The sequence below is a fragment of the Salvelinus alpinus genome, chromosome 7 (genome assembly GCF_045679555.1).
Source record: "Salvelinus alpinus chromosome 7, SLU_Salpinus.1, whole genome shotgun sequence".
Classification (NCBI taxonomy): Eukaryota; Metazoa; Chordata; class Actinopteri; order Salmoniformes; family Salmonidae; genus Salvelinus; species Salvelinus alpinus.
Window position 1 is genome coordinate 54,370,557 of NC_092092.1, and position 25,129 is coordinate 54,395,685.

The 25,129-nt window shown below is 42.4% G+C and overlaps 1 protein-coding gene across 2 annotated transcripts; it reads left to right on the forward strand.

Moving 5' to 3' along the window:
• Positions 1–44: 44 nt before the first annotated feature.
• LOC139581220 (syntaxin-3-like) lies at positions 45–24,523 on the forward strand. Of its 2 annotated transcripts, XM_071410741.1 has the most exons (11): positions 45–410; positions 19,365–19,439; positions 19,519–19,618; positions 19,723–19,797; positions 19,901–19,971; positions 20,097–20,205; positions 20,298–20,371; positions 20,442–20,576; positions 21,181–21,291; positions 22,542–22,662; positions 23,359–24,523. In XM_071410741.1, the coding sequence occupies exons 1-10, from the start codon at positions 381–383 to the stop codon at positions 22,632–22,634; spliced, it is 873 nt and encodes a 290-aa protein (XP_071266842.1). In that variant the 5' UTR covers positions 45–380; the 3' UTR covers positions 22,635–22,662; positions 23,359–24,523. The 2 variants fall into 2 exon arrangements, with proteins under 2 accessions (XP_071266842.1, XP_071266843.1); XM_071410742.1 differs by lacking the exon at positions 22,542–22,662.
• The last annotated feature ends 606 nt before the right edge of the window (positions 24,524–25,129 follow it).

Consider the following 25,129-nt stretch of genomic DNA (forward strand, 5'->3'; position numbering starts at 1 on the left):
CCATACACGACTAGTGGACAAACAAGGAGCCTTTCGCGCATGCGTGAGCTCGAAAGTGCGTTTTATAACAATTACTTGAGAAATTATGCGGGGTGAACACAACTTGTTTTAATCCCCAGACCGAAGAGGAAGAGATTTAGTTTCTCCCCTATCGGCCATACTGTATGGACTATTGGTGGAAAAAGCAGTATTTCAGCAGCAAAAATCATTTTAAGAAGAACCTTGCCAAGACTTTGGTAAAGTTGATCTTCAACCCGCTGGCGGTGGGATTCAGTTCAACAGCTAGCTGTCCAGCTGGTTGAGGGATTTCACAGATTGGGGATTGTATATTTAAGATTACTATATTTATTTTTTAGCTTGTTTTATTTACAGTCGTCAAGATGAAGGACCGATTGGAACAACTTAAAGCAGTAAGTGAGGTCTGGGAAGTGTGACAGGGGCACCTTTTCACAGAGCGAGACAAATGTTAATGCATTATGTGTTAATGCAAGAAAGTTCGACAAAATGATTTAACTCATCGGAACCCTATTTGATTACATGGCTACATAATTAATAACGATTTATTTAACTAGGCAAGTCAGTTAAGAACAAATTCTTATTTTCAATGACGGCCCGGTTCTGAACTGCCCTGTTCAGAACGACAGATTTGTACCTTGTCAGCTCGGGGATTTGAACTTGCAACCATTCGGTTACTAGCCCAACGCTCTTACCACTAGGCTACCCTGCCGCCCCTTGAAAAGATTGAAAAGATGCATGGGAGATGATGGAAAATATCATTGTTTCTGTTATGGTTTTATTTTTCTTCAACTTGGATATTTATACTGAACTAAAATAGAAACGCAACGTGCAACAATTTCAAAGATTTTTACTGAGTTACAGTTAATATAAGGAAATCAGTTGATTTAAAATAAATAAATTAGTCCCTAATCTATGGATTTCACATGACTGGGCAGGGGTGCAGCCATTTGTGGGCCTGGAAGGGCATAGGTCCACCTACTTGGCAGCCAGGACCAGCCAATCAGATTACGTTTCCCCCCACAAAATTGCTTTATACAGAAATACTATGCGGTTCTGAGGCCGGTTGGACATAATGCCAAATTCTATAAAACAATGTTGGAGGAGGCTTATGGTAGAGAAATTAACATTAAATTATCTGGCAACAGCTCTGGTGGGCATTCCTGCTGTCAGCATGCCAATTGCACGCTTCCTCAACTTGAGACATCTGTGGTATTGTGTTGTGTGACACAACTGCACCTTTTATTGTCACCAGCACAAGGTACGCCTTTGTAGTGATCATGCTGCTTAATCAGCTTCTTGATATGCCAGACCTGTCAATTGAATGGATTATCTTGTCTAAGGGGAAATAGTCACTAACAGGGAAGCGTATGGAACATTTCTGGGATTTTTTTATTTCAGCTCATAAAACCAACACTTTACATGTTGTGTTTATGTTCTTGTTCAGTGTCATTGCCTGTGTCTCTCTTGGGGACATGTTGGTGTCTTGTGTGGCAGTCAGCGAGTGGGGGGTTGAGGACAAGATAACGGGATCACGGGTGTGTCAAGTGTGCAGTGTGTCCTGGCGTGCTTCGAGTATTGGAGAATGTGGCGTCACGTGGTCAGTTGATTTCTAATTTGGGCTGACAGTTGTAGGCTTTCATTCCCATATAAACGGCGTTTATAATCTCCTGTAATTAAGCTGCAGTTGTAATTGACACCTATACTAATTAACAATCAGTAGTGTAATGCAAGGCCTATAGTGGTGAGATTGGTGATTGTTCAACATCTCAGATCCCTTTCCACACTCTATTAGCCTAGAACTTGTATTTGGACATTATCCCACTCAATGTGATAGTCGGTAGCCTAGTTTCTAACACAAAACAACCAGGATGTACAATTCCAGTTGAAGACTGTCCGGTTCACCTTTGGGTGAGGTGCTGCTGATCCACTACAGCCGTGTCAGATTCTGTTACCATGGCCTTACTGTTGGACAAATATGTGCCATGTTTAGTTTGTCAAATGGTGCCCTGAGTCGTAATCTCCCAGGTACAATGGGTTTCTACTGGGAGGGTAAGTAAAGTCAAAATGGTGTGGCAGTTTGTTCAGGTATGACCATTTACATAAAACAAGACTGACTGGAGGCCTTGAACATCTGTAGGGTTCTTTCTCATCTGTTTTCCTTCTAATGTTTAACTTTGTGTGGCTGTATTGTTGTGCTCGGAGCATGAAAAGGTCAGCTGACAGGTGCAGTAGACAGAACAGACTACAACAGGAAATAAGGGGGATAATTTCTCTGGACACACCATATTATATTCAGTCTGGTCTTTGTAGTAGCTCTACAGGTAGATCTCCATATAGATTGCCTTCTCTGTACAGCGGTCTGACTGTACTCTAGAGACATGTTCAGACATGCATCCTTCAGGTACACAGTGACATTCAAAGTGGTTTGTCTTGTTTCCCATAGTATGGCCTATATGCACTAGTCTCACTCAGTCACAATATCCAGAGATTTATCTCCCGGGCTTCAGTCACAGTAGCCTTTGACAGCAAGGTTGCCTCTCTTACTTCAACCTCTTTCCAGTCTATCCCTCTCTCTCCACAACCTGTCATTCTCTCTCTGCGGTGGAGTAAAATTCACATTGGCTAAGGTTCAGCTCTCGGAGAGGAAATGCTGATCCCAAATCAGTTATTATGGATAGTGTAATCTAATCAGAGCCCCTGTCCAACATAAGCGTGATCTGTGTGTCTGTAAAGTCATTCACGGCGTTAATGTACTAGACTAGATCCAGGAAGAGCATATGGTTGAGATTAAGCATTGTAGCGGAATTACAATGTGAGGACCAATGAAACGGCTCCATTTTGACGACCCTATAGATTGAGGGTCAATCGAACGTCTCCGTGTTAAACACGTATGTCTATAGACGAATGATCAGTGATGCAGTGCCGTTGTAAAGACTGTCTAGTTATTTACCCTGTTACAGGGGAAATATGCAACTAGACATACCTCGAGCAACGTATGCAGAATCTGAAGCCTCTAATCACAAAGGCAGGTGGAGTTGTAAATCACAAGACGGGTTTGCTGTTTATGAGCCTGGTTGTGGAAGTTTCTTATAACCGATGACTAACGGGAGAAAGAGAGACACTCCCTCTTAACCTTGTGGTCTCCGTGTTAAACTGACGCACACGATACTCATCACAACCCTCTCTCTCTTTCACACATTTTATTCCCTCTCTTCCTTGTTTATGCTGAATGAGAGCGACAAAGTGAGAAGACAGGAAGGAAACGAGTGCTTAGTCTTATCTCACTGCCGCAGCACTACCACTGTGTGAAAGAGAGCAAGAGACTGTTTGTGTGTGTTTTGACTAGGCGTGCGAGTGTTATGTCTTTACGTGTATAGTGCCAGTGTAATTCACAAGTGTATCGATATACAACTCTCTCTTGTTGTAAAAAAAACAACAAGATCCTGTTGAACGCTGTCCTTTCCAGTATTATGATTTTAAAAACAGACTGTATTTGTTTTGTGTCCAACCTGTATGCGATGTGATTGACAGGGAAATTAACTGACTCTGAGACTTTTGAGAACTTAAGTGGCCCTTTCTTGTCTTAACTTAGACCAGGTCCCGGCTTCCCGATAGCGATTGAACTTACAGGCTGAGTACACCGCTCGCGTCGCGTGTGCAAGCGTTGCAAAATAAATTTAGAAATCTGTTGTTCAATTATTGCACCCACACTGCTCGCGCCCGCCAATGTGTGTCTGCGTTGCCAAGGGCTAAAATAAAAGTCAGTTCTATTTCTGACGCAGATCGCGCTGAAAGTCATTTCCTCATTGGTTTATAGAAGCAGGTACCCACGTGCCATCTCCTCATTGGTTATACCCACGTGGGTGACTGAAAGACGAACAAGGTCAGTGGTGGTAATGCACCTAATTTATGAAAGTTGCCAATCTCAATATAAAGTGAAGAAAAGAAAAAGCCTGGAAGGAGGAGAGATGACAAGAAACGATTCGGTTGACCGTTTTATGTGTGGGTTAATTGGCGGATTAGAGGACCTTGTGCATTTCAGGTAAAATAACAACTCAATGTTTATATCCCAGGACAAATTAGCTAGCAACAGCAAGCTAGCTAAATAGGCCATAAATATTTAATGCTTTTTGACCTGTCCCCAAATTAATTTAATTGGTTCAGAGTTTGTTTTCATATTTTAACCTGCGTGTTGTGTTTGGTGTGGGGGGACAAAATACATTTATGCACGATGGCGCACGCGCGGAGTCAGTTTGGGTTCCGTGTTAGGCTTACGAGTGTTTTTAAGGATGTATCTTTTCTACAACAGCCGGAGATGTAACGCACGTTTTTCTCCAAAACATAGCGTAGCGAGAATGGTTGCTAAGTGCGTTGTAGGAGAATGTGTTGATATTGATGGGATTGAAAGGGCGCCGTTCTCGGATCAGCTTTCTCAAGCTCAGATGGTTATAAAATGATTGCGGGATTGTGCGGATCTCCTTTTTCTTTTTCAAGTTTTCTACTGCACCTCGCCTGAACAGGTGTGCGGTTTTTTCTTTCGCCTCCATCCAAATATTAACATTTAAATTATTTTACAAGACTGATGATGGATCAGCTCCTAGAGCGATATTACCACCTACAGTAGCAAATATTGAGGTGGCTTATTCAAACGCTTACCCAATAAAAATGCACTAAATCACCTATTTGGCACATTTTATGCTACACCTGAAGTATATTGAGACTAATTGCAGACAGTAGCCTACAAGTAGCAAAACTGAACTCGACTACTTTTTATAATTTAATTCAGTCATCTCGGTTTTAATTTGAAGCATTCTAGAGTTAGTTTGTATCATTTGCAAAGACATTGCCAACTTTGTATTTGTAGTCAACTTTGTTCTGAAGATCAATCAATCAAATGTGTGTATATATACAGTGGGGCAAAAAAGTATTTAGTCAGCCACCAATTGTGCAAGTTCTCCCACTTAAAAAGATGAGAGAGGCCTGTAATTTTCATCATAGGTACACTTCAACTATGACAGACAAAATGAGAAAAAAAAACTCCAGAAAATCACATTGTAGGATTTTTTTATGAATTTATTTGCAAATTATGGTGGAAAATAAGTATTTGGTCACCTACAAACAAGCAAGATTTCTGGCTCTCACAGACCTGTAACATCTTCTTTAAGAGGCTCCTCTGTCCTCCACTCGTTACCTGTATTAATGGCACCTGTTTGAACTTGTTATCAGTATAAAAGACACCTGTCCACAACCTCAAACAGTCACACTCCAAACTCCATTCTGGCCAAGACCAAAGAGCTGTCAAAGGACACCAGAAACAAAATTGTAGACCTGCACCAGGCTGGGAAGACTGAATCTGCAATAGGTAAGCAGCTTGGTTTGAAGAAATCAACTGTGGGAGCAATTGTTATGAAATGGAAGACATACAAGACCACTGATAATCTCCCTCGATCTGGGGCTCCACGCAAGATCTCACCCCGTGGGGTCAAAATGATCACAAGAACGGTGAGCAAAAACCCAGAACCACACGGGGGGACCTAGTGAATGACCTGCAGAGAGCTGGGACCAAAGTAACAAAGCCTACCATCAGTAACACACTACGCCGCCAGGGACTCAAATCCTGCAGTGCCAGACGTGTCCCCCTGCTTAAGCCAGTACATGTCCAGGCCCGTCTGAAGTTTGCTAGAGAGCATTTGGATGATCCAGAAGAAGATTGGGAGAATGTCAGATGAAACCAAAATATAACTTTTTGGTAAAAACTCAACTCGTCGTGTTTGGAGGACAAAGAATGCAGAGTTGCATCCAAAGAACACCATACCTACTGTGAAGCATGGGGGTGGAAACATCATGCTTTGGGGCTGTTTTTCTGCAAAGGGACCAGGACGACTGATCCGTGTAAAGGAAAGAATGAATGGGGCCATGTATCGTGAGATTTTGAGTGAAAACCTCCTTCCATCAGCAAGAACGTGGCTGGGTCTTTCAGCATGACAATGATCCCAAACACACCGCCCGGGCAACGGAGTGGCTTCGTAAGAAGCATTTCAAGGTCCTGGAGTGGCCTAGCCAGTCTCCAGATCTCAACCCCATAGAAAATCTTTGGAGGGAGTTGAAAGTCCGTGTTGCCCAGCAACAGCCCCAAAACATCACTGCTCTAGAGGAGATCTGCATGGAGGAATGGGCCAAAATACCAGCAACAGTGTGTGAAAACCTTGTGAAGACTTAGAGAAAACGTTTGACCTCTGTCATTGCCAACAAAGGGTATATAACAAAGTATTGAGAAACTTTTGTTATTGACCAAATACTTATTTTCCACCATAATTTGCTAATAAATTCATTAAAAATCCTACAATGTGATTTTCTGGATTTTTTTTCTTCTCATTTTGTCTGTCATAGTTGAAGTGTACCTATGATGAAAATTACAGGCCTCATCTTTTTAAGTGGGAGAACTTGCACAATTGGTGGCTGACCTAAATACTTTTTTGCCCCACTGTACATCCCTTTTTACATCAGCAGATGTCAGTGCTTATACAGAAATCCAGCCTAAAAACCCAAACAACAAGCAATGCAGCTGTAGAAGCACAGTGGCTAGGAAAACTCCCTAGAAAGCCAGGAACCTATGAAGAAACCTAGAGAGGAACCAGGCTCTGAGGGGTGGGCAGTCCTCTTCTGGCTGTGCCGGGTGGAGATTATAACAACACATGGCCAAGATGTTCAAACGTTCATAGATGACCAGCAGGGTCAAATAATACTAATCACAGTGGTTGTCTAGGATGCAACAGGTCAGCACCTCAGGAGTAAATGTCAGTTGGCTTTTCATAGCTGAGCATTCAGATGTCGAGACTCCAGGTGCGGTAGAGAGAGAGTGGGGGAGAGTCTAAAAAAGAGCAGGTCCGGGACAAGGTAGTACATCTGGTGAACAGGTCGGGGTTCCATAGCTGCAGGAAGAACAGTTGGAACTGGAGTAGCAGCACAACCAGGTGGACTGGGGACAGCCAGGAGTCATCAGGCCAGGTAGTCCTGAGGCATGGTCCTAGGGAGGGAGCATACTTAAATTCATACAGGACTCCAGATAAGGCAGGAGAATTATACCAGATATAATACTGACGCTAGCTCCCCCGGCACATAGACCAGGGATTCTTAAACTTTTTAAGCCTGGGACCCAAATTAGAAAGTCTGTTTTCCTGGGACCCAAGTTTATGAAAACATGCAACTAGACGTAAATATCGGTACATTTCATTGCTCTTATGCAAGCCTAAAACAAATGCAATATAGACAAATAACAATTAAATATAATAATATAAATAGCTATTCTTGTTTATTTTTGATCACACAGATGTAGAGCAGAAAACGCATGCGCACACCCACAAACCTAATGAGAGGTGTGTGTGTGTGGTTGATGCTTCAACCAGCATGTCTATTCTGGGCCCAGTTTTTAATTGTGCAACCCTGAGGTCTTGCTCAGCATGGAGTCTGTTTCTGTATGCCAGAGTTGAGAACCCTGACTCGCATAGGTATGTGGCGCCAAACTGGATCAGGACATCTACTGCTTTCTCAGCCAGGCAGAAGACCACATCCTGCTGTAGATAAACGTTAGCTATCTAGCTATATTAGCTGTGTACAAGGGAATTGTTTGAAAGAGAAGCTCACATCTACTACTATGAGAGAGAGTACTCCCTTATTTCTGCATATCATCTGTTATAAAATGACAACAATGCTAGCGGACAAACTTTCCCACTGTCGAAGCACTGTTTCCTGAAGCATTCTTCCCTGTTCTGAAAGAACTCCCTGGATTTACCGTCATGCTGTGGATGTTTGGTCAGGACGTGTCTCTTTAATTTTACGTTTTGAGACTCGTTACTAAGCACTTCCCCGCACAAAAGACATTCTGGGCGCTCCTCGTTATTTCTCAAAGTTTGTATGAAACCAAGAGAGAGAAGAAACGCATCACCGTATTCGCGTTTCATGACGATTGAGCTCAGCCAGAACTTGTGGCTAGCTTGACTCATTTGATGGCGAGTGGGAATGACAAGTCATTGGCTGACAGCGCATCATCTGCTGCTGAACGACAGCGTTGCAGCGTGTGGATCGTGGAGTGATCTTCAAGAAAACTGCAGAAAAAAGATCTGGTGAACCGCGAAGCACACGGCATCTCCCTCCCACTCGTGCAGCTGCCAAACTGACACCACTGCTAAGCAGAGAGCGCACTGAGAGCACAGTTGCACATGGCCAAATCAATTCCAGTAATTAATTAAAGAATTATACATTTACTCTAACGCATCGCGACCCACCAATAACAGGTCCGCGACCCATACTTTAAGAAAGGCTGACATCGACTATTGCAGCATAGATACCGGAGGCTGAGACGGGGGCTTGGGGGACACTGGCCCGTCTGACGATACCCCCAGGACAGGGCCAACTAGGCAGGATATAAGCACAGTCCCCACACCACTAGAGGGATATCAACAGACCACCAACTTATTACCCTGAGACAAGGCTGAGTATAGCCCTCCCACTGCACGAGTCTGAGGAGGCGCAAAACCGGACATGAAAATCACGTCAGTGACTCAACCTACTCAAGTGACGCACCCCTCCTAGGGACGGTGTGGAAGAGCACTATTAAGCCTGTGACTCTGCCTCTGAGTCACGGGGGCTGAGAATCCCAGTGGAGAGAGGGGAGCCGGCCAGGCAGACAGCAAGGGCGGTTCGTCGCTCCAGTGCCTTGTCATTCCCCTTCGCACCCCTGGGCCAGACTACACTCAATCATAGGACCAACTGAAGAGATGAGTCTTCAATGAAGACAAAGGTTGAGACCGAGTCTGCGTCTCTCACATGGATAGGCAGACCATTCCATAAAAATGGAGCTTTAAAGGAGAAAGCCCCGCCTCCAGCTGTTTGCTTAGAAATTCTAGGGACAATAAGGAGACCTGCGTCTTGTGACCATAGCGTACGTGTAGGTATGTACAGCAGGACCAAATCAGAGATAGGTAGGAGCAAGTCCATGTAATGCTTTGTAGGTTAGCAGTAAAACCTTGAAATCAGCCCTAGAAGCTAGCACTGGAGTAATATCATCAAATGTTTTTGGTTCTAGTAAAAGATTCTAACAACCGTGTTTAGCGCTAACTGAAGATAACTTTGTATCTTTGGGACCTAGAACTAGCATATCTGTTTTGTCTGAGTTTAAAAGTCAAACATTTTCCACCATTCACTTCCTTATGTCTGAAACACAGGCTTCCAGGCTAGGCAATTTTGGGGCTTCAGCATGTTTCATTGAAATGTACAGCTGTGTGTCGTCCGCATAGCAGTGAAAGTTAACATTGTGTTTCCGAATGACATCACCAAGAGGTCAAATATATAGTGAAAACAATAGTGGTCCTAAAACGGAACCTTGACGAACACAGACACGTACAATTGATTTCTCTGAGCACAAACCATCCACAGAGACAAACTGATATCTTTCTGACAGATATCTAAACCAGGCAAGAACTTGTCCGTGTCGACCAATTAGGGTTCCAATCTCTCCAAAAGAATGTGGTGATCGATGGTGTCAAAAGCGGCACTATGGTCTAGGTGCACGAGGACCGATGCAGAGCCTTGGTCTGACGTCATTTACCACCTTCACGAGTGCAGTCTCAGTACTATGATGGGGCCTAAAACAAGACTGAAGCGTTTCGTATTCATTATTTGTCATCAGGAAGGCAGTGAGTTGATGTGCAACAGCTTTTAAAAACTTTTTTGAGAGGAATGGGAGATTCGATATAGACCAATTGTTTAAAAAAAAATAATAATAATCCAGGTCAAGGTTTGGGTTTTTCAGGAGAGGCTTTATTGCTGCCACTTTTTTAGTGAGTTTGGTACACAGCCAGAGGATAGGGAGCTGTTTATTATGTTCAACATAGGAAGGCCAGGAAGTAGCTCTTCCAGTAGTTTAGTTGGAGTTCAGCTGGAATGTTTAGAGGCCATGACTATTTTCGTGAATGTATCAAGAGATATAGGATTAAAAAACTTGAGTGTCTCCATTGGTCCTGGCAGTTCTGTGCACTCATGAAAATTGAGCTTAGGAGAAATACGCAGATTCAAAAAGGAGTCTGTAATTTTGCTTTCTAATGCTTTTTAGTTAGCTTTGCGACAGTATCAAAAATGCATTTTGTATTGTTCTTATTCTCATCAATTAGGTTGGAAAAATAGACTGAACGAGCAGCAGTGAGGGCTCTTCGATATTGCACGGTACTGTCTCTCCAAGCTAGTCATAAGACTTCCAGTTTGGTGGAGTGTAATTTCCATTCCAATTTTCTTGAAGCTTGCTTCAGGGCTCAGGTATTTTTCTGTATACCAGGAAGCTAATTTCTTGTGACAAATGTATATATTTTGTTTTGTTAAGTGGTGCGACTGCATCTAGGGTATTACGCAAGGTTAAATGTAGACGCTCAGTCAGATATTGGCGGTCACAGAGAGACGGCTAAACCATGTGATTCTATGTTTAGCGGAGATCTTCTGTGTATATAAATTGATGGCAAGAAAGCATAATGATGCATTTAGCTATTCTACGAGTGGTCTGAGGCAGGCGTTAGGTTACGAGTGTTTTTCAAGTGCAACATTAATAATGATGGTTTTGGGAAACAGCTCAGAGATTTAACCATGCTCCAAAGACGGTTCTAACGATGAACTTAGACTTCATTTTATTTTCTTGTCGTTTATCAGACGCTCCTATCCAGAGCGACTTACAGGAGAAATTAGGGTTAAGTGCCTTGCTCAACTCGCGGTCATACAGTATTACTGTGCGACATAAAAACTGACGTTCACTCTGCTAATACAACAGTTAGTTGTAAAAGCAATGGCAAAGTTGACTGTAAAGGTAAAAGAGGAGACTTAAGTCAAAGGATCTGGTCGAAGTAAAAGTTAATGAAGAGCTTCCGAGGTACAGGGTAGTCAAGTCAAAATGCAAAGGCTAATAGCGCCAGAGGCTTGAAAGGATGTTAGCCTTAGTGGCTAAAGAGCAAATGGCAACAAAAAAGCCTTGCGGCTAAAAGGAAAAGGCCTGTAGAGCCAATGGCAAGTGATGCTTCCTGAATCACAAGATTATATAGTCAAATTACGTGCATCATTGGACGTTAGTTGATATGAAACTGATAAAACTTTAAATTGAACAATAGAAACAGACTTCTGGAGTTATGCTACTTTTATAATGGGGTAAATACATTTGAATGTAATCACTTTTTGACAGCACCCCTTTTTGAATTAAACGAAACCTTCCATACATATTTGCCCATTGTTGAAGTGCTCAGAAAGTTACGTTTTGGACCTGAATGCCAAAATATTCAAGAGATAAAGGTGATCCAAATTGACCCATTTTGCAAACCGCAATTTACCATGACTGAGACATCCATGTTTTAATCACTGGAAAAGATAAACGGTTGATGTACACTACCGTTCAAAAGTTCAGGGTCACTTAGGCCAGCATCCCGGAATCGCCTCTTCACTGATGACGTTGAGACTGGTGTTTTGCGGGTACTATTTAAGGAAGCTGCCAGTTGAGGACTTGTGAGGCGTCTGTTTCTCAAACTATACACACTAATGTACTTGTACTCTTGCTCAGTTGTGCACCGGGGCCTGCCACTCTTTCTATTTGAACCTTTTTTACTTAAATTTGACATCATCTGAAGTTTTTGTGTTGTGCCTGCTATCGATAACTCAAAATTTCAATGACTTAACCTCAAACCAACTATAAATTGCAGAAATTCGTATACAAATATTGAAAGCATTTAATGAGTACTAAAAGGTGTGCAACATGAAAATATTGTCTCATTTACATTGTGTAATTTATTGACTGTCCCTAACGATCCAAAGTAAATCCAATTTTGCCACATTTGCACACCAGCTGACTGAAACTAATTGGCAAAATAATTTGGCCAACTCTTCCCACCTGTGAACACACCCACATCAAACCACACCTTGAAACCAACTCTGGTTTGAATTCAGTCATGGTCGTTAGCATTGTTTTATTTTTTATGTATTTTACCCCCTTTTTCTCCCTAATTTTTGATCTTGTCTCATCGCTGCAACTCCCCAACGGGCTTGGGAGTAGAGGTCGACCGATTATGATTTTTCAACGCCGATACCGATTTATTGGAGGACCAAAAAAAAACAATACCGATTAATCGGCCAATTAAAAAAAAAAAAAAAAATCTTTTTTTTATTAAAAAAATAAATATATATTATTTGTAATAATGACAATTACAACAATACTGAATGAACACTTATTTTAACTTAATATAATACATAAATAAAATCAATTTAGCCTCAAATAAATAATGAAACATGTTCAATTTGGTTTAAATAATGCAAAAACAAAGTGTTGGAGAAGAAAGTAAAAGTGCAATATGTGCCATGTAAGAAAGCTAACGTTTAAGTTCCTTGCTCAGAACATGAGAACATATGAAAGTTGGTGGTTCCTTTTAACATGAGTCTTCAATATTCCCAGGTAAGAAGTTTTAGGTTGTAGTTATTATAGGACTATTTCTCTCTCTACCATTTTGTATTTAACCTTTGACTATTGGATGTTCTTATAGGCACTTTAGTATTGCCAGTGTAACAGTATAGCTTCCATCCCTCTCCTCGCTCCTACCTGGGCTCGACCCAGGAACACAACGACAACAGCCACCCTCGAAGCAGCGTTACCTATGCAGAGCAAGGGGAACAACTACTCCAAGTCTCAGAGCGAATGACGTTTGAAACGCTATTAGCGCGCACCCCGCTAACAAGCTAGCCATTTCACATCGGTTACACCAGCCTGATCTCGGGATTTTATAGGCTTGAAGCACAGCGAAGAGCTTCTGGCAAAACGCAGGAAAGTGCTGTTTGAATGAATGCTTACGAGCCTGCTGCTGCCTACCACCGCTCAGTCAGACTGCTCTATCAAATCATAGACTTAGTTATAACATAATAACACACAGAAATACGAGCCTTAGGTCATTAATATGGTCGAATCCGGAAACTATCATCTCGAAAACAAGACGTTTATTCTTTCAGTGAAATACGGAACCGCTCCGTATTTTATTTAACGGGTGGCATCCATAAGTCTAAATATTCCTGGTACATTGCACAAACTTCAATGTTTTGTCATAATTACGTAAAATTCTGGCAAATTAGGCGGCCCAAACTGTTGCACATACACTGACTCTGCGTGCAATGAACGCAAGAGAAGTGACACAATTTCACCTGGTTAATATTGCCTGCTAACCTGGATTTCTTTTAGCTAAATATGCAGGTTTAAAAATATATACTTCTGTGTATTGATTTTAAGAAAGGCATTGATGTTTATGGTTAGGTACACATTGGAGCAACGATACGCACCGCATCGATTATATGCAACGCAGGACACGCTAGATAAACTAGTAATATCATCAACCATGTGTAGTTAACTAGTGATTATGATTGATTGTTTTTTATAAGATAAGTTTAATGCTAGCTAGCAACTTACCTTGGCTTCTACTGCATTCGCGTAACAGGCAGGCTCCTCGTGGAGTGCAATGTAATCAGGTGGTTAGAGCGTTGAACTAGTTAACTGTAAGGTTCCAAGATTGAATCCCCCGAGCTGACAAGGTAAAAATCTGTCGTTCTGCCCCTGAACGAGGCAGCTAACCCACCGTTCCAAGGCCGTCATTGAAAATAAGAATGTGTTCTTAACTGACTTGCCTAGTTAAATAAAGATTTTAAAAAATCGGCCAAATCGGTGTCCAAAAATACCAATTTCCGATTGTTATGAAAACTTGAAATCGTCCCTAATTAATCGGCCATTCCAATTAATCGGTCGACCTCTACTTGGGAGAGGCGAAGGTGGAGTCATGCGTCCTCCGAAACATGACCCACCTAACCGCGCTCCTTATAACACCCGCCAGCTTAACCCGGAAGCCAGCCTCACCAATGTGTCGGAGGAAACACCGCTCAACTGGCGACCGGGGTCAGCCGGCAGGCACCCGGCCCGCCACAAGGAGTCGCAGGAGTGCGATGAGCCAAGTAAAGCCCCACTTGCCAAACCCTCCCTTAATCCAGGCGACGGTGGGCTAGTTGTGCGCCATCTTATGGGACTCCTGGCCACGGCCGGTTGTGGCACAGCCCGGGAATGAACCCGGGTCGGTAGCCACTCGGGAGGCCCCTGCATTTCTTAATTTTTAAATTGAGGCTAAATTAGGAAGTGCACTCGCTCTTTAAGTTGACATTCGACGGTGGGTGGACCGGTGGTTATCTTTGAAGTAGTAATTAGAAGTTTAAATTTCAGTGGTCTGAAGAGAGAGAATTCATAAAATGGACTTATTTCTATGATTGAAATGACACAACATGCTCTTGAATTCAGTTTGTGTCTTAACCGACGGCGGCCACAGCCTCTGATAATGTGAAATAGTGTCTAAGCTACCAGCTTATTGACGTTATAGGTGTAAAAATGACAATATTTATAAAAAATAGGTCTGTTAAATGGTTCAAATAAGTAATTGAGTTAATGGCATTAGTTAATCGCGATTTAATGACAATTTTTTTTAAATTCTCATTTGTACTAAGAAAGCTTTTACCATTTTAAAAAGCAGTGCATTGAGTTTCAGGCATACGATGCTTTGATTTTAAGGAATGGAAACACAACATTATCTACATCAGAATGTTTTAATAGCATTTTCACCTTAAACAACAATGTTCCCAATGTTTAAGTAGGCGCACTCCCTCGTGCTGTATCAATGTTCTTAAAGTTTAACACCTCACACACACACACACACACACACTTTGACAGCCCTAATAAAAAAAAAAAATTTTTAAATCAAGAAATAATAAAATTGTTTTTGCATTTTAAATGATATCAAACTCAATAGTTTATATTTTCCAGTGATTTAATCAATTTGATGTCTAATGGTATGGTGGTTACTTTCCGTCCTCCTCTGGGTACATTGACTTCAATACAAACCTTGGAGGCTCATGGTTCTTACCCCCTTCCATAGATTTACACAGTAATTATGATGACTTCCGGAGGACATCCTCCAATCTAACATCTTGTCCATCCAATCAAAGGATTAGAGAATTAATCTAGTACTGAAAGCATATGCTACAGCCAGCTAGCACTGCAGTGCATAAAGTGTGGTGAGTAGTTGACTCAGAGAGACAGAGACAATAGTTGAACAGTTTAAACTAATTTGTTAATTTAAAAAATGAAGGAGAAGCAGCAGAGGGGTAGAGAGCGAGAACTAGCTATATTTCCTTTTTTAGTTTACCTTTCGCTTACTTAACTAATGCAGCTAATTTTGCATACTCAACAACCAGAGAGGAATGCTAGCTAGCTACCTGGCTATGGCTATCCAACACTGCAAGCACAGATCACACTTTTTTGGGGGCCACATACTACTGTTAGATACTATCTGCTAAATATGTGTATCTAGTGCAGTAGTATCTAGCAATACACACAAATCTAAAATAATGGAATTATGGAATATCTAAATATTAGGGGAAAGAATTCTGGGCTAATGTAAGGAATGACACACAAAATACTGCAACGTTGTTTAGGAGCTAGAAGCAGAGCTGCCATGTCTGCCGACGCCATCTTTACTGATAGAACAATGAGATCGATATTTCACTGGCTGTATAAATGTGAAGCATCTGCTTGGCGTTTCCACTTACTACCATATATGGTAGTGCGAGGAAGCAGGCAGTGGGAGAAGATGAAAGGAGACTGATTTTAGCAGACATTCTGCTAATTTTCTCATCGATGAAACATTTGATCTCAGTACCGTTTTCTGTTCCAAAAGCTACGATCTGTTGCGAACAGAGTGTACTAAGTTTTGTGGACTTTACCCTTTGCCAAAGTTTTTTAAAATGTAGTTGTTTAGAAGGAATGCAAAGGCGAATTGAGTTATTGTGCACTTCAGAGTAGGCGTTCCCTAACGGAAATATGCAAATGTTTACTAGAATGCGCCAATAGGATCTCGCTAGCTCGTGCATGGCTTTGCCCGCCGTGCTTGTTCTACCCACTATGACTCATTATTTCCCATTTGAAATGATGGACTGTGGTCTATCTTTGTTTAGGTATAAAAATCTTTGCTGCAGCTCTTCCAAGCCTAGGGAAGCGTTCAGTTTTATAATTTATTGCCACCATGGCCTGCTGGTATAACTGCTAAACTGCTTGATGTATACTGTACTACGTGATTGTACAAATGGATTGGATTGTGGGTTTACTAACGCGTTGGTTCTAATTTGTTGACTATAACGTTAATATGGTGACAACTATGTCGGCTGTGAAGGTTTGGCTTGGAGAGGTTTTTGCACCTGGTCACAGACAGCTGTTGTGTTGTGCACTCAAGTCCACAAGCAAAGACAAAAGGTGAGAGCGTGTAGATGCAAGATGGAATTATACAACAAGCAAAGTGATGATGCTGTATGTGGCTGCTATGAAAGTGAACTGTGTGTGCGGGTGATCATGGGTGGATTCATTCCGGAGATTCTGTTGCAAAATGTTTCTTAAACGGAAGCAAGCTGAACTAAACTGGGAGGGAGCTACCTGAATGTGTCCAATAGAAACTTGTTTTGTTTCGACTAATGATACACCCCAGATCAGCCAGATGCAGGCTAGAGTGTGCAAGGCAGTATTGAATGTGTCACTGTCTGTCACCTTGATTACTCCAATTTGTATCTCGACCTGTGCACCTACGTTATAAACTGTCATATGTAGGCTAGGTTGTAGCAACCTCATGATGGGTGTAGGGCAAATTCAAGTATCATGTAGTAGCCTAAACCTATCCATTTTACATTGAGCTGGGTGAATGGAATGTGAATGACAGTCATCCAATATGCTGTAATAGAAATAAATCCATGCTCATAAAAAAAATCTTGACCAGCACTAAATGCCACTGAATTGAAATGGTTTTTATTGTACAGAGATTGACATTCAGCAGTTAAGAAAGTTCAAGGTTGGATTGTCACGAGTTCCTGAGGCCTATAACTTGGTGTTCGGTCTATACTTCAGAACTTAAGTTGTTGGAGCGCTTACGCATGTTATAATTGTAAGCAGGGAAATGACATCTGGGTTGTCGTCTTTGGCCTTCGGATCGGCCCCCACAGAGAGGAAGGAAGGGGGGGGGGGGGAGTGAATCTATGCTCGCTCTCTCCTTTCCTGTTAAAGGATGGGGAAGCATTTGTTCTTCTCTTATTCTCCCAAAATCCAGTTATATAATGCCCCAACTATTTTAGAGTGCTTGTTCTCTCTCTTTTCCTCCCCATCTCCCACTTGCCATCTATCTCTATTCATCTATCCACCTACCTATCCAGCCACCCTGGGGTACATAATTATTGGCACCCTTGATAAACATGAGCAAGAAAGACTGTATAAAATGAATAATCGAAAAACTGAGCTATATTGTATGCTACATTTTTTGGGGAAATTATATTATACTAATAAAACAGTTGCTCAGAGAACGACATTGTAGACATACAGTTGAAGTCGCAAGTTTACATACAGTTAGGTTGGAGTCACTAAAACTCATTTTTCAACCACTCCACAAATGTCTTTTTAACAAACTATAGTTTTTCAAGTCGGTTAGGACACCTACTTTGTGCGTGACACATGTAATGTTTCCAACAATTGTTTACATATTATTTCACTTATAATTCACTGTATCACAATTCCATTGGGTCAGAAGTTTACATACACTAAGTTGACTGTGCCTTTTAAACAGCTTGGAATATTGCAGAATTTGACGTCATGGCTTTAGAAGCTTCTGATAGGCTAATTGACATCATTTGAGTCAATTGGAGGTGTACCTGTGGCTGTATTTCAAGGCCTACCTTCAAACTCAATACCACTTTGGCTTGACATCATGGGAAAATCAAAAGAAATCAGCCAAGACCTCAGAAACCTCCAAGTCTGGTTCATCCTTGGGAGCAATTTCCAAACGCCTGAAGGTACCACGTTCATCTGTACAAACAATAGTACGCAAGTATAAACACCATGGGACCACGCAGCCGTCATACCACTCAGGAAGGAGACGCGTTCTGTCTCCTAGAGATGAATGTACTTTGGTGTGCGAAAAGTGCAAATGAATCCCAGAACAACCGCAAAGGACCTTGTGAAGATGCTGGAGGAAACGGGTACAAAAGCATCTATAAAACGAGTCCTATATCTTGCCTCTCAGCAAGGAAGAAGCCACTGCTACAAAACCACCATTAAAAAATCCAGACTATGGTTTGCAACTGCACATGGGGACAAAGATTGTACTTTTTGGAGAAATGTCCTCTGGTCTGATGAAACAAAAATAGAACTGTTTTGCCATAATGACCATCGTATTGTTTGGAGGAAAAAGAGGGAGGATTGCAAGCCGAAGAACACCATCCCAACCGTGAAGCACGGGGGTGGCAGCATCATGTTGTGGGGGTGCTTTGCTGCAGGAGGGACTGGTGCACTTCACAAAATAGATGGCATCATGAGGTAGGAAAATGTTGTGGATATATTGAAGCAACATCTCAAGACATCAGTCAGGAAGTTAAAGCTTGGTTGCAAATGGGTCTTCCAAATGGACAATGACCCCCAAGCATACTTCCAAAGTTGTGGCAAAATGGCTTAAGGACAACAAAGTCAAGGTATTGGAGTGGCCGTCACAAAGCCCTGACCTCAATCCCATAGAAAATTTGTGGGCAGAACTGGAAAAAGCGAGTGCGAGCAAGGAAGCCTACAAACCTGACTCAGTTACACCAGCTCTGTCAGGAGGAATGGGCTGAAATTCACCCAACTTATTGTGGGAAGCTTGTGGAAGGCTACCTGAAGTGTTTGACCCAAGTTAAACAATTTTAAAGGCAATGCTACCAAATAGTAATTGAGTGTATGTAAACTTCTGACCCACTGGGAATGTGATGAAAGAAATAAAAGCTGAAATAAATCCTTCTCTATACTATTATTCTGACATTTCACATTCTTAAAATAAAGTGGTAATCCAAATTGATTTAATACAGCAAATTTTTACTAGGATTAAATGTCAGCAATTGTGAAACTGAGTTTAAATGTATTTGGCCAAGGTGTATGTAAACTTCTGACTTCAACTGTACATTAGAGCCAGGTTTTTAATAGGGGCTTTAACCCTCTTCTGGGCCCAGCTGATGATATAGCCTGGTAGTAAAGTCTGTTTACGTGTTTATTTAAGAAGGAGAGGTCAGCTAAGAACTGGTTCTGTTCCCTCCTCAGCCCTGTCCTCGCCCTTCACAGTGTCAATATCTCCAAGCCTTGTGGTCTCTGTACTCATGACGTCAGTGTGTAGTGTGCATATACTATGGATCCACTGTTTGAATACAGTACATGCAGTACTGATATTGCCTTCTGCTTCTCTTAGACATGTGACAATGACGATGAGGAAGTGGAAATTGCTATCGACAATGCAGCTTTTATGGATGACTTTTTCTCTCAGGTGAGTTCATTTTTCCAAGTGTGTGTGACTGTGTGACTGTGTGTGACTGTGTGTGTGACTGTTTTTCTCTCTGTTTCAGATCGAGGACATCAGGATCAGCATTGATAAGGTTGATGAGAATGTGTCTGAAGTCAAGAAGCTCTACTCGGTCATCTTGTCTGCCCCTACATCAGACCAGAGTAAAACATACTGCCTCGGCTCCTTCCCTTCCCTCTGTCTTTGTTGCCTGTTACTGTCAGTGTGTGTGTTTTTTTTATTTTTTTATTTGCGTTTTTTCCTTCAGAAACACAGGATGACTTGGAGGCTGTCACCAACAACATCAAGAAGATGGCTAACAACGCCCGGAACAAACTCAAAAGTGAGTCCCTCACACATGATACGGCACAAACAGACTAAATGCTGATTGGTTAATACGGGGATGGGTGAATACTGATTGGTGAATCATGTTGATTGATTCTCAGCCATCGAGAGGGATCTGGCGTCTGAGGAAGAGGAGAGGATTTCAGCCGACATGCGGATACGCAAATCACAGGTCAGCCTCCGAAAGTTCTCCCCTAACCCTTTACCTGACCCTGTGCCTAACCATCAATGTGACCATAGAAATTAATATTGAACCATTGGATTGTTACGGCTTGTGACCCTGTCCTGTCCTCCCAGCATGCAGTGCTGTCCAGGAAGTTTGTGGAAGTGATGACCAAGTACAATGAGGCCCAGGTGGACTTCAGGGAGAGGAGCAAAGGACGCATCCGGAGACAGCTAGAGATCAGTGAGTTACACACAGTCTTAGTTTTACATACACACAAATGGACCATAACCCTATGTGTGTTATAATACTGAAATGATCCTCGTGTTTCTCAGCTGGAAAAGCCACGACAGATGAGGAGCTGGAGGAGATGTTAGAGGGGGGAAACTCTGCTGTCTTCACTTCAGGGGTAAGAAAGTGTTTTAGTGTGTGTGTGTGTGTGCGCGCGTGCGTACGAACTAACCACCTCCTCTCTTTAGATCTTGGACTCTGGGATCTCGAAGCAGGCTCTCAGTGAGATCGAGGCGCGACACAAAGACATTGTGCGTCTGGAGAGCAGCATCAAAGAGCTGCATGACATGTTCGTAGACATCGCCATGCTGGTGGAGAGCCAGGTACACATCTCGTCCTCCGATCCGTCTATTCAGTCATTAATTGATTCCTCCATCCACTATTTCATATCTGCATTTTTAAACCCTACTGTCTGACTTTGTTTCTGTCCCGTTTGCTTCCTCGTTCTCTGTCTGTCGTCTGTTTTTCCTTTCTCTTTTCCAGTACCCTCTCCCTTCCGCTGTGCTTTCCTCCTCTCTCCATGCTTTGGGACAGAAGTTCCCCTTGTGTGTGTCTCTATCCATCTGTCTCCCTCCCATCACTCATTCATCTTCAGTAGGAGTCTACATTCTCATTTAAGAGTCACATTTGATTCAACATCTTAGTAGCCTACAGGGGTCTGTGAATCACTAAAACCACGTTGGAATCGACCCAACCCCATACTGTAGTCACCACACAACTACATATAATCTCTGTAACCACCTGTATCTCATTGGTTGTCCTATGCTTTCCGGGGGAAAGCCGTGTGCGAGGTAAGCGCCTTCATTCTTTCTAATATAATCCTCTTTGTGACGTTTTTGTCTGTGATGTATTCAATTAGCGTGCAAAGTTATATTTGTTCTATATCTGTATAGTCACTGTGTACGTGTGTGTTTTTTTATGTTTCAGGGTGACATAGTGAACAATATAGAGGTGCAAGTGTCTAAAGCTGTGGACCACATAGTAGTGGCTAAGACTGAGACTAAGAAAGCCATCCAGTACCAGAACAAAGCACGCAAGGTACTGCACCCCGTCCAACACCCTAAAATGAATCATCAGCTAGAACCGCTATCTGCCTGAACATAATCAACTATGCTACTGTCCCTGTTTCTAAGAAGCTTCTATGCGGTTAGCCCGAGCTGTGCTCTTAAGGAGCCTACCATTGTTCCTTATGGTCCCAGTACCTTACAGGTTATTTGCCGGGGTAGACTGGCTCTGGCAGCCAAAACAGCCAAATACTCCATCTAAACAGGTATCGTTTCTTAATTGCGCCACAGTTCTAGAAACATAAACCCCTTTACTTTCATATCACATCAAAAATAATTTCACCAATGCAAAATATACACTTACTGTTTTAACCTGCTTTAACACAGTTGCAGCCAACGGTATTTTTGCGGCCTTCCTCCGTTACAGGTTTTCAGAGCATGCCCGATAGCTAATCAGGACAGGTAGTCCCTCTGTCTTCTGTCCATCTCTCTCTCCCTCTTCTCTTTCCCTTCCTCTGCACGTCTCTTTCCTGCAATGTCCTGCTCTCTGCCAGGGTGTAATAATTGACAGAATTGAGAGCAACATGGACCAAGGTGGGCTTTGTAGAGCGGTCTGTAGCTGACCCTAAGAAAGCCGCCAAGTTTCAGCAGGATGCCCGTCGTGTGAGTGGATATAGAAATGCCCTTGTCCCGCCCCCTGGCCCCTCCCCCTGCACCGTTGACCAGCCTCTATTGGCCTGGCACCCTGGTACCCAACGATCCCCATCCTAAACCTTGAATTATCCTCCTCCAGATCTGGACCAATAGGAAAGAGGAGATGGATATATATATATACACACACACACACACTGTATACTTCTCTGGTCGTTCTCCATCTCGCTCTTTCGTATTTTCCGCTTCCTTTCTAGCTATATATAATTTCCTTCTTTCAACAGTAACTACAGTTTCATGTATTTCTTCCAGTTATTTATGATCACTTTATGTAACATTTAGCTCTGAGTCATGCATGTGTTTTTAGGCTGTTTGAAAAGAGATGTTGTCGCTTTGTCCAGGAATACGTGGTGAAAAGTGGACATGACCGTTTCTCTACATAAAGTGTTGATTGTAGTCAGGGCTTGATAATCATCTTTTCCTCCCTACAGAAAAAAAGTGTTAATACTGGTTACTGCTGTTCGGAAGTGGTCACGATAGTCAACACCGATTTTCTCAACAGAAAACATTTTGTAAAAGTGGTTTCCCGCAAGAAAATGGCCTTCATAGCAGACACTTAATTGTTCCCCACAGAAAAAGGTGATCATATTGGCGATTCTGATTATCGTGCTCGCCATAGTGGCTCTGATTATTGGGTTGTCGGTGGGATTGAATAAGAAGCAGTGATGGAAGGTGTCTAAGAGTTGTGTAAAGGGTGAGTAAAGCAGGGGGGGAACTCTGGGGTGTCACAATGGTGTGCGGGTGGATCTGGAACTTTGGCTGTTTCCATTTTCCTTTCCTTCGACTGTCTCTGGGTGCGTGTGGTGTGAAGGTATTTCAATGTTTAGGCGTTCATGCTCCTTGGCCTATTTATGAGGTGTGTTGGCGCTGTCTCTGGGTGCACTGCATGTCTTATCTGGACTTCCAGATTTACATAAGCAACAAGTGCACTCGTTGCTTATGGTAAGGGTTAGGGTCCATAGAAATAGCATTATGTATCTCTATGGCTGGGTAACTGGTTGGCACTGTGTGTGTCAGTCCCCCAATGGTGTCTTTGGGCTCTGTGAATATGTGGGGTAGTATCTGTGGGTCTAAGTTTCTCATTGGGGTCTTTGGGCTGTGTAGTGTGGCCTGTTTGACTATAAGTGATGACTCACTGTGTTATGATGGGCGGGATCGTCAATTGCTGTCAATCGCTGACTCGTATCGGCCAATAGAAGCTCTGCATCCTCTGCATCAAAGAGCCCCCGGTTGATCAGAATTGCCTGATGATTGACAATGCATGATATTCCCGTCCATGTTCAGAGCTTCATTTCCCTTGGTAATTCTGTCTGTGTATCACCACCTCATTTATTACCGTAAATACTGATGTATTTGTTCTCCCATGTTTGTTTTTTCTCCCCCTCTATAGAAGACAATCATTATAGCAGTGGTCTGTACTGTGCTTGCTGTCATCATCATCCTCGCCATCATCCTATCACAGACAGTAGGGTAATAGAGGGACCACGGCCCCCACCCACCCAACCTCTCCATCTTCATAATCACTCCATTCTGCCCTCCTCCAGTTGTAAGAGGGGGATGTAGACTCAACCAATCATTTCCATTGCCCTGGGATCCTCCCCCTCTCTTACTGTACATCTGACCAATAGAAAAAGGGCCAGCTGATGGGACTGGCGTCTTCCCTGAGGTGGCTGAGAGGATGAGCATCAGCTGGGAGAGAAACAAGAGGACCTCAACTGAGACTGTTTATGAGCCTCTGATAATGCCAATAAAAAGGGAATCTTAAGTAATGTATATCCTTACCCTCACACAACTAAATGGACACCATGCAACACTTCAATGACATTCTCTGAACTGCTTTCCATGTATCCAGTAATGTGATTGATCTTGATCCACACTGAAGGGAATCCATGACACTCCTCTCTCAATTACAAAAAAAACATTGACGTAATGTATCCCTGCCACCACCCGTGCCTTATTGTCTTGCCATGATGACCCTCCAAGCTGAAAGGTAGCCAGCCAGCCACAGCCTCCTCCAGCCCACAGAGGAACGGTACATTGTTTGTCTCACCTATGATATGTATTGAGGATGGAAACTAGTGGATTTCACTTCAATCTATGTAAAGCAATGTGCATGTGTTTGATGCCGCTTGAATAGTGTGTTTTATAACACCTAAAGCACACCTAACCTCTGAGCATCAGGGTGAGATATGAGTCTAACATCTGATTTGCGCCTAAAGCCTTTTTTTTTTTTTTTGCTATCTGTCCAATTTTAAATTAATTTCCATACCTCAGACACGGTGGCCAATGGCAAGGCTTTAAATGAGACACTGAGAGAAGATCTCAATTACGTACTCGTGTCCCCTCCTTCTCAAAACCCATTGGAGGAGAAGGTCCATGGGGAGGGACCTCTGGCTTTCTCATCCAGTGGGTTTTGATGAGGGAGGGAGGACGCAATTGATTTCATCCCTGAGGGTCTGGATATTTCAAGACTGTTTTAAATGTAATAGAACTTCACTGTAGTATTATGGTAGATGCCAGAGATTTTAATGATGAAATAAAATGTTTAAAAAATATATTTTGGTTAAGACTGCTGGTGTTGTGGTTCATGCTGCATTGTGCAATAGTGAGTTGGCAGACTTGTCACGTCTGAATGTGGGATAGTTTTACTTTGTGTGAGTGAATCATTGACTGTAGGTGCACATTTTTCTCTGAAGAAAAACGTATTCATGGTGATCTTCTGTATTGGAATACAGTAGTTAACAAGTGGCAATGACAGCAGCACCTAGAGTCTGGTTTAAGGTACTGAAGTCAAGAGAAAGTAAGTCTCTCTTTCTCACACATCCTCATTCTTTAATTCACTCAAACAGGCCTGTACTGACACGCGCACACACTCTCCTGTTCACTTGGTTTATCCTTCCCTTTAACTGTCTACTACGGGATGGTGGGGAAATAAGTTGTCTGTGCTTCCATTGGAGTTTGGATGAGACGCTTACAGTCCTTTGGTTTGAAGGGAAAATGTCTGATTGAATTTCACATTTGCAGGATGATCTAAGGAAAGTATTCAGACCCCTTGACTTTTACATTACAGCCATATTCTAAAATGTATTTATTTTTATTTTTCCCCCTTAACACACAATACCCCAAAATGACAAAGCAAAAGTAGGTTTTTAGAAATTTTA

Bases quoted from the DNA above. Each gene is read 5' to 3' on its own strand.
- LOC139581220 (XM_071410741.1), top strand. From the start codon at position 381: ATGAAGGACCGATTGGAACAACTTAAAGCA. The intron at 19,440-19,518 runs GTGAGTTCATTT...TCTCTGTTTCAG, and splicing joins TGGATGACTTTTTCTCTCAG to ATCGAGGACATCAGGATCAG. The intron at 20,577-21,180 runs GTACACATCTCG...TTTATGTTTCAG, and splicing joins CCATGCTGGTGGAGAGCCAG to GGTGACATAGTGAACAATAT.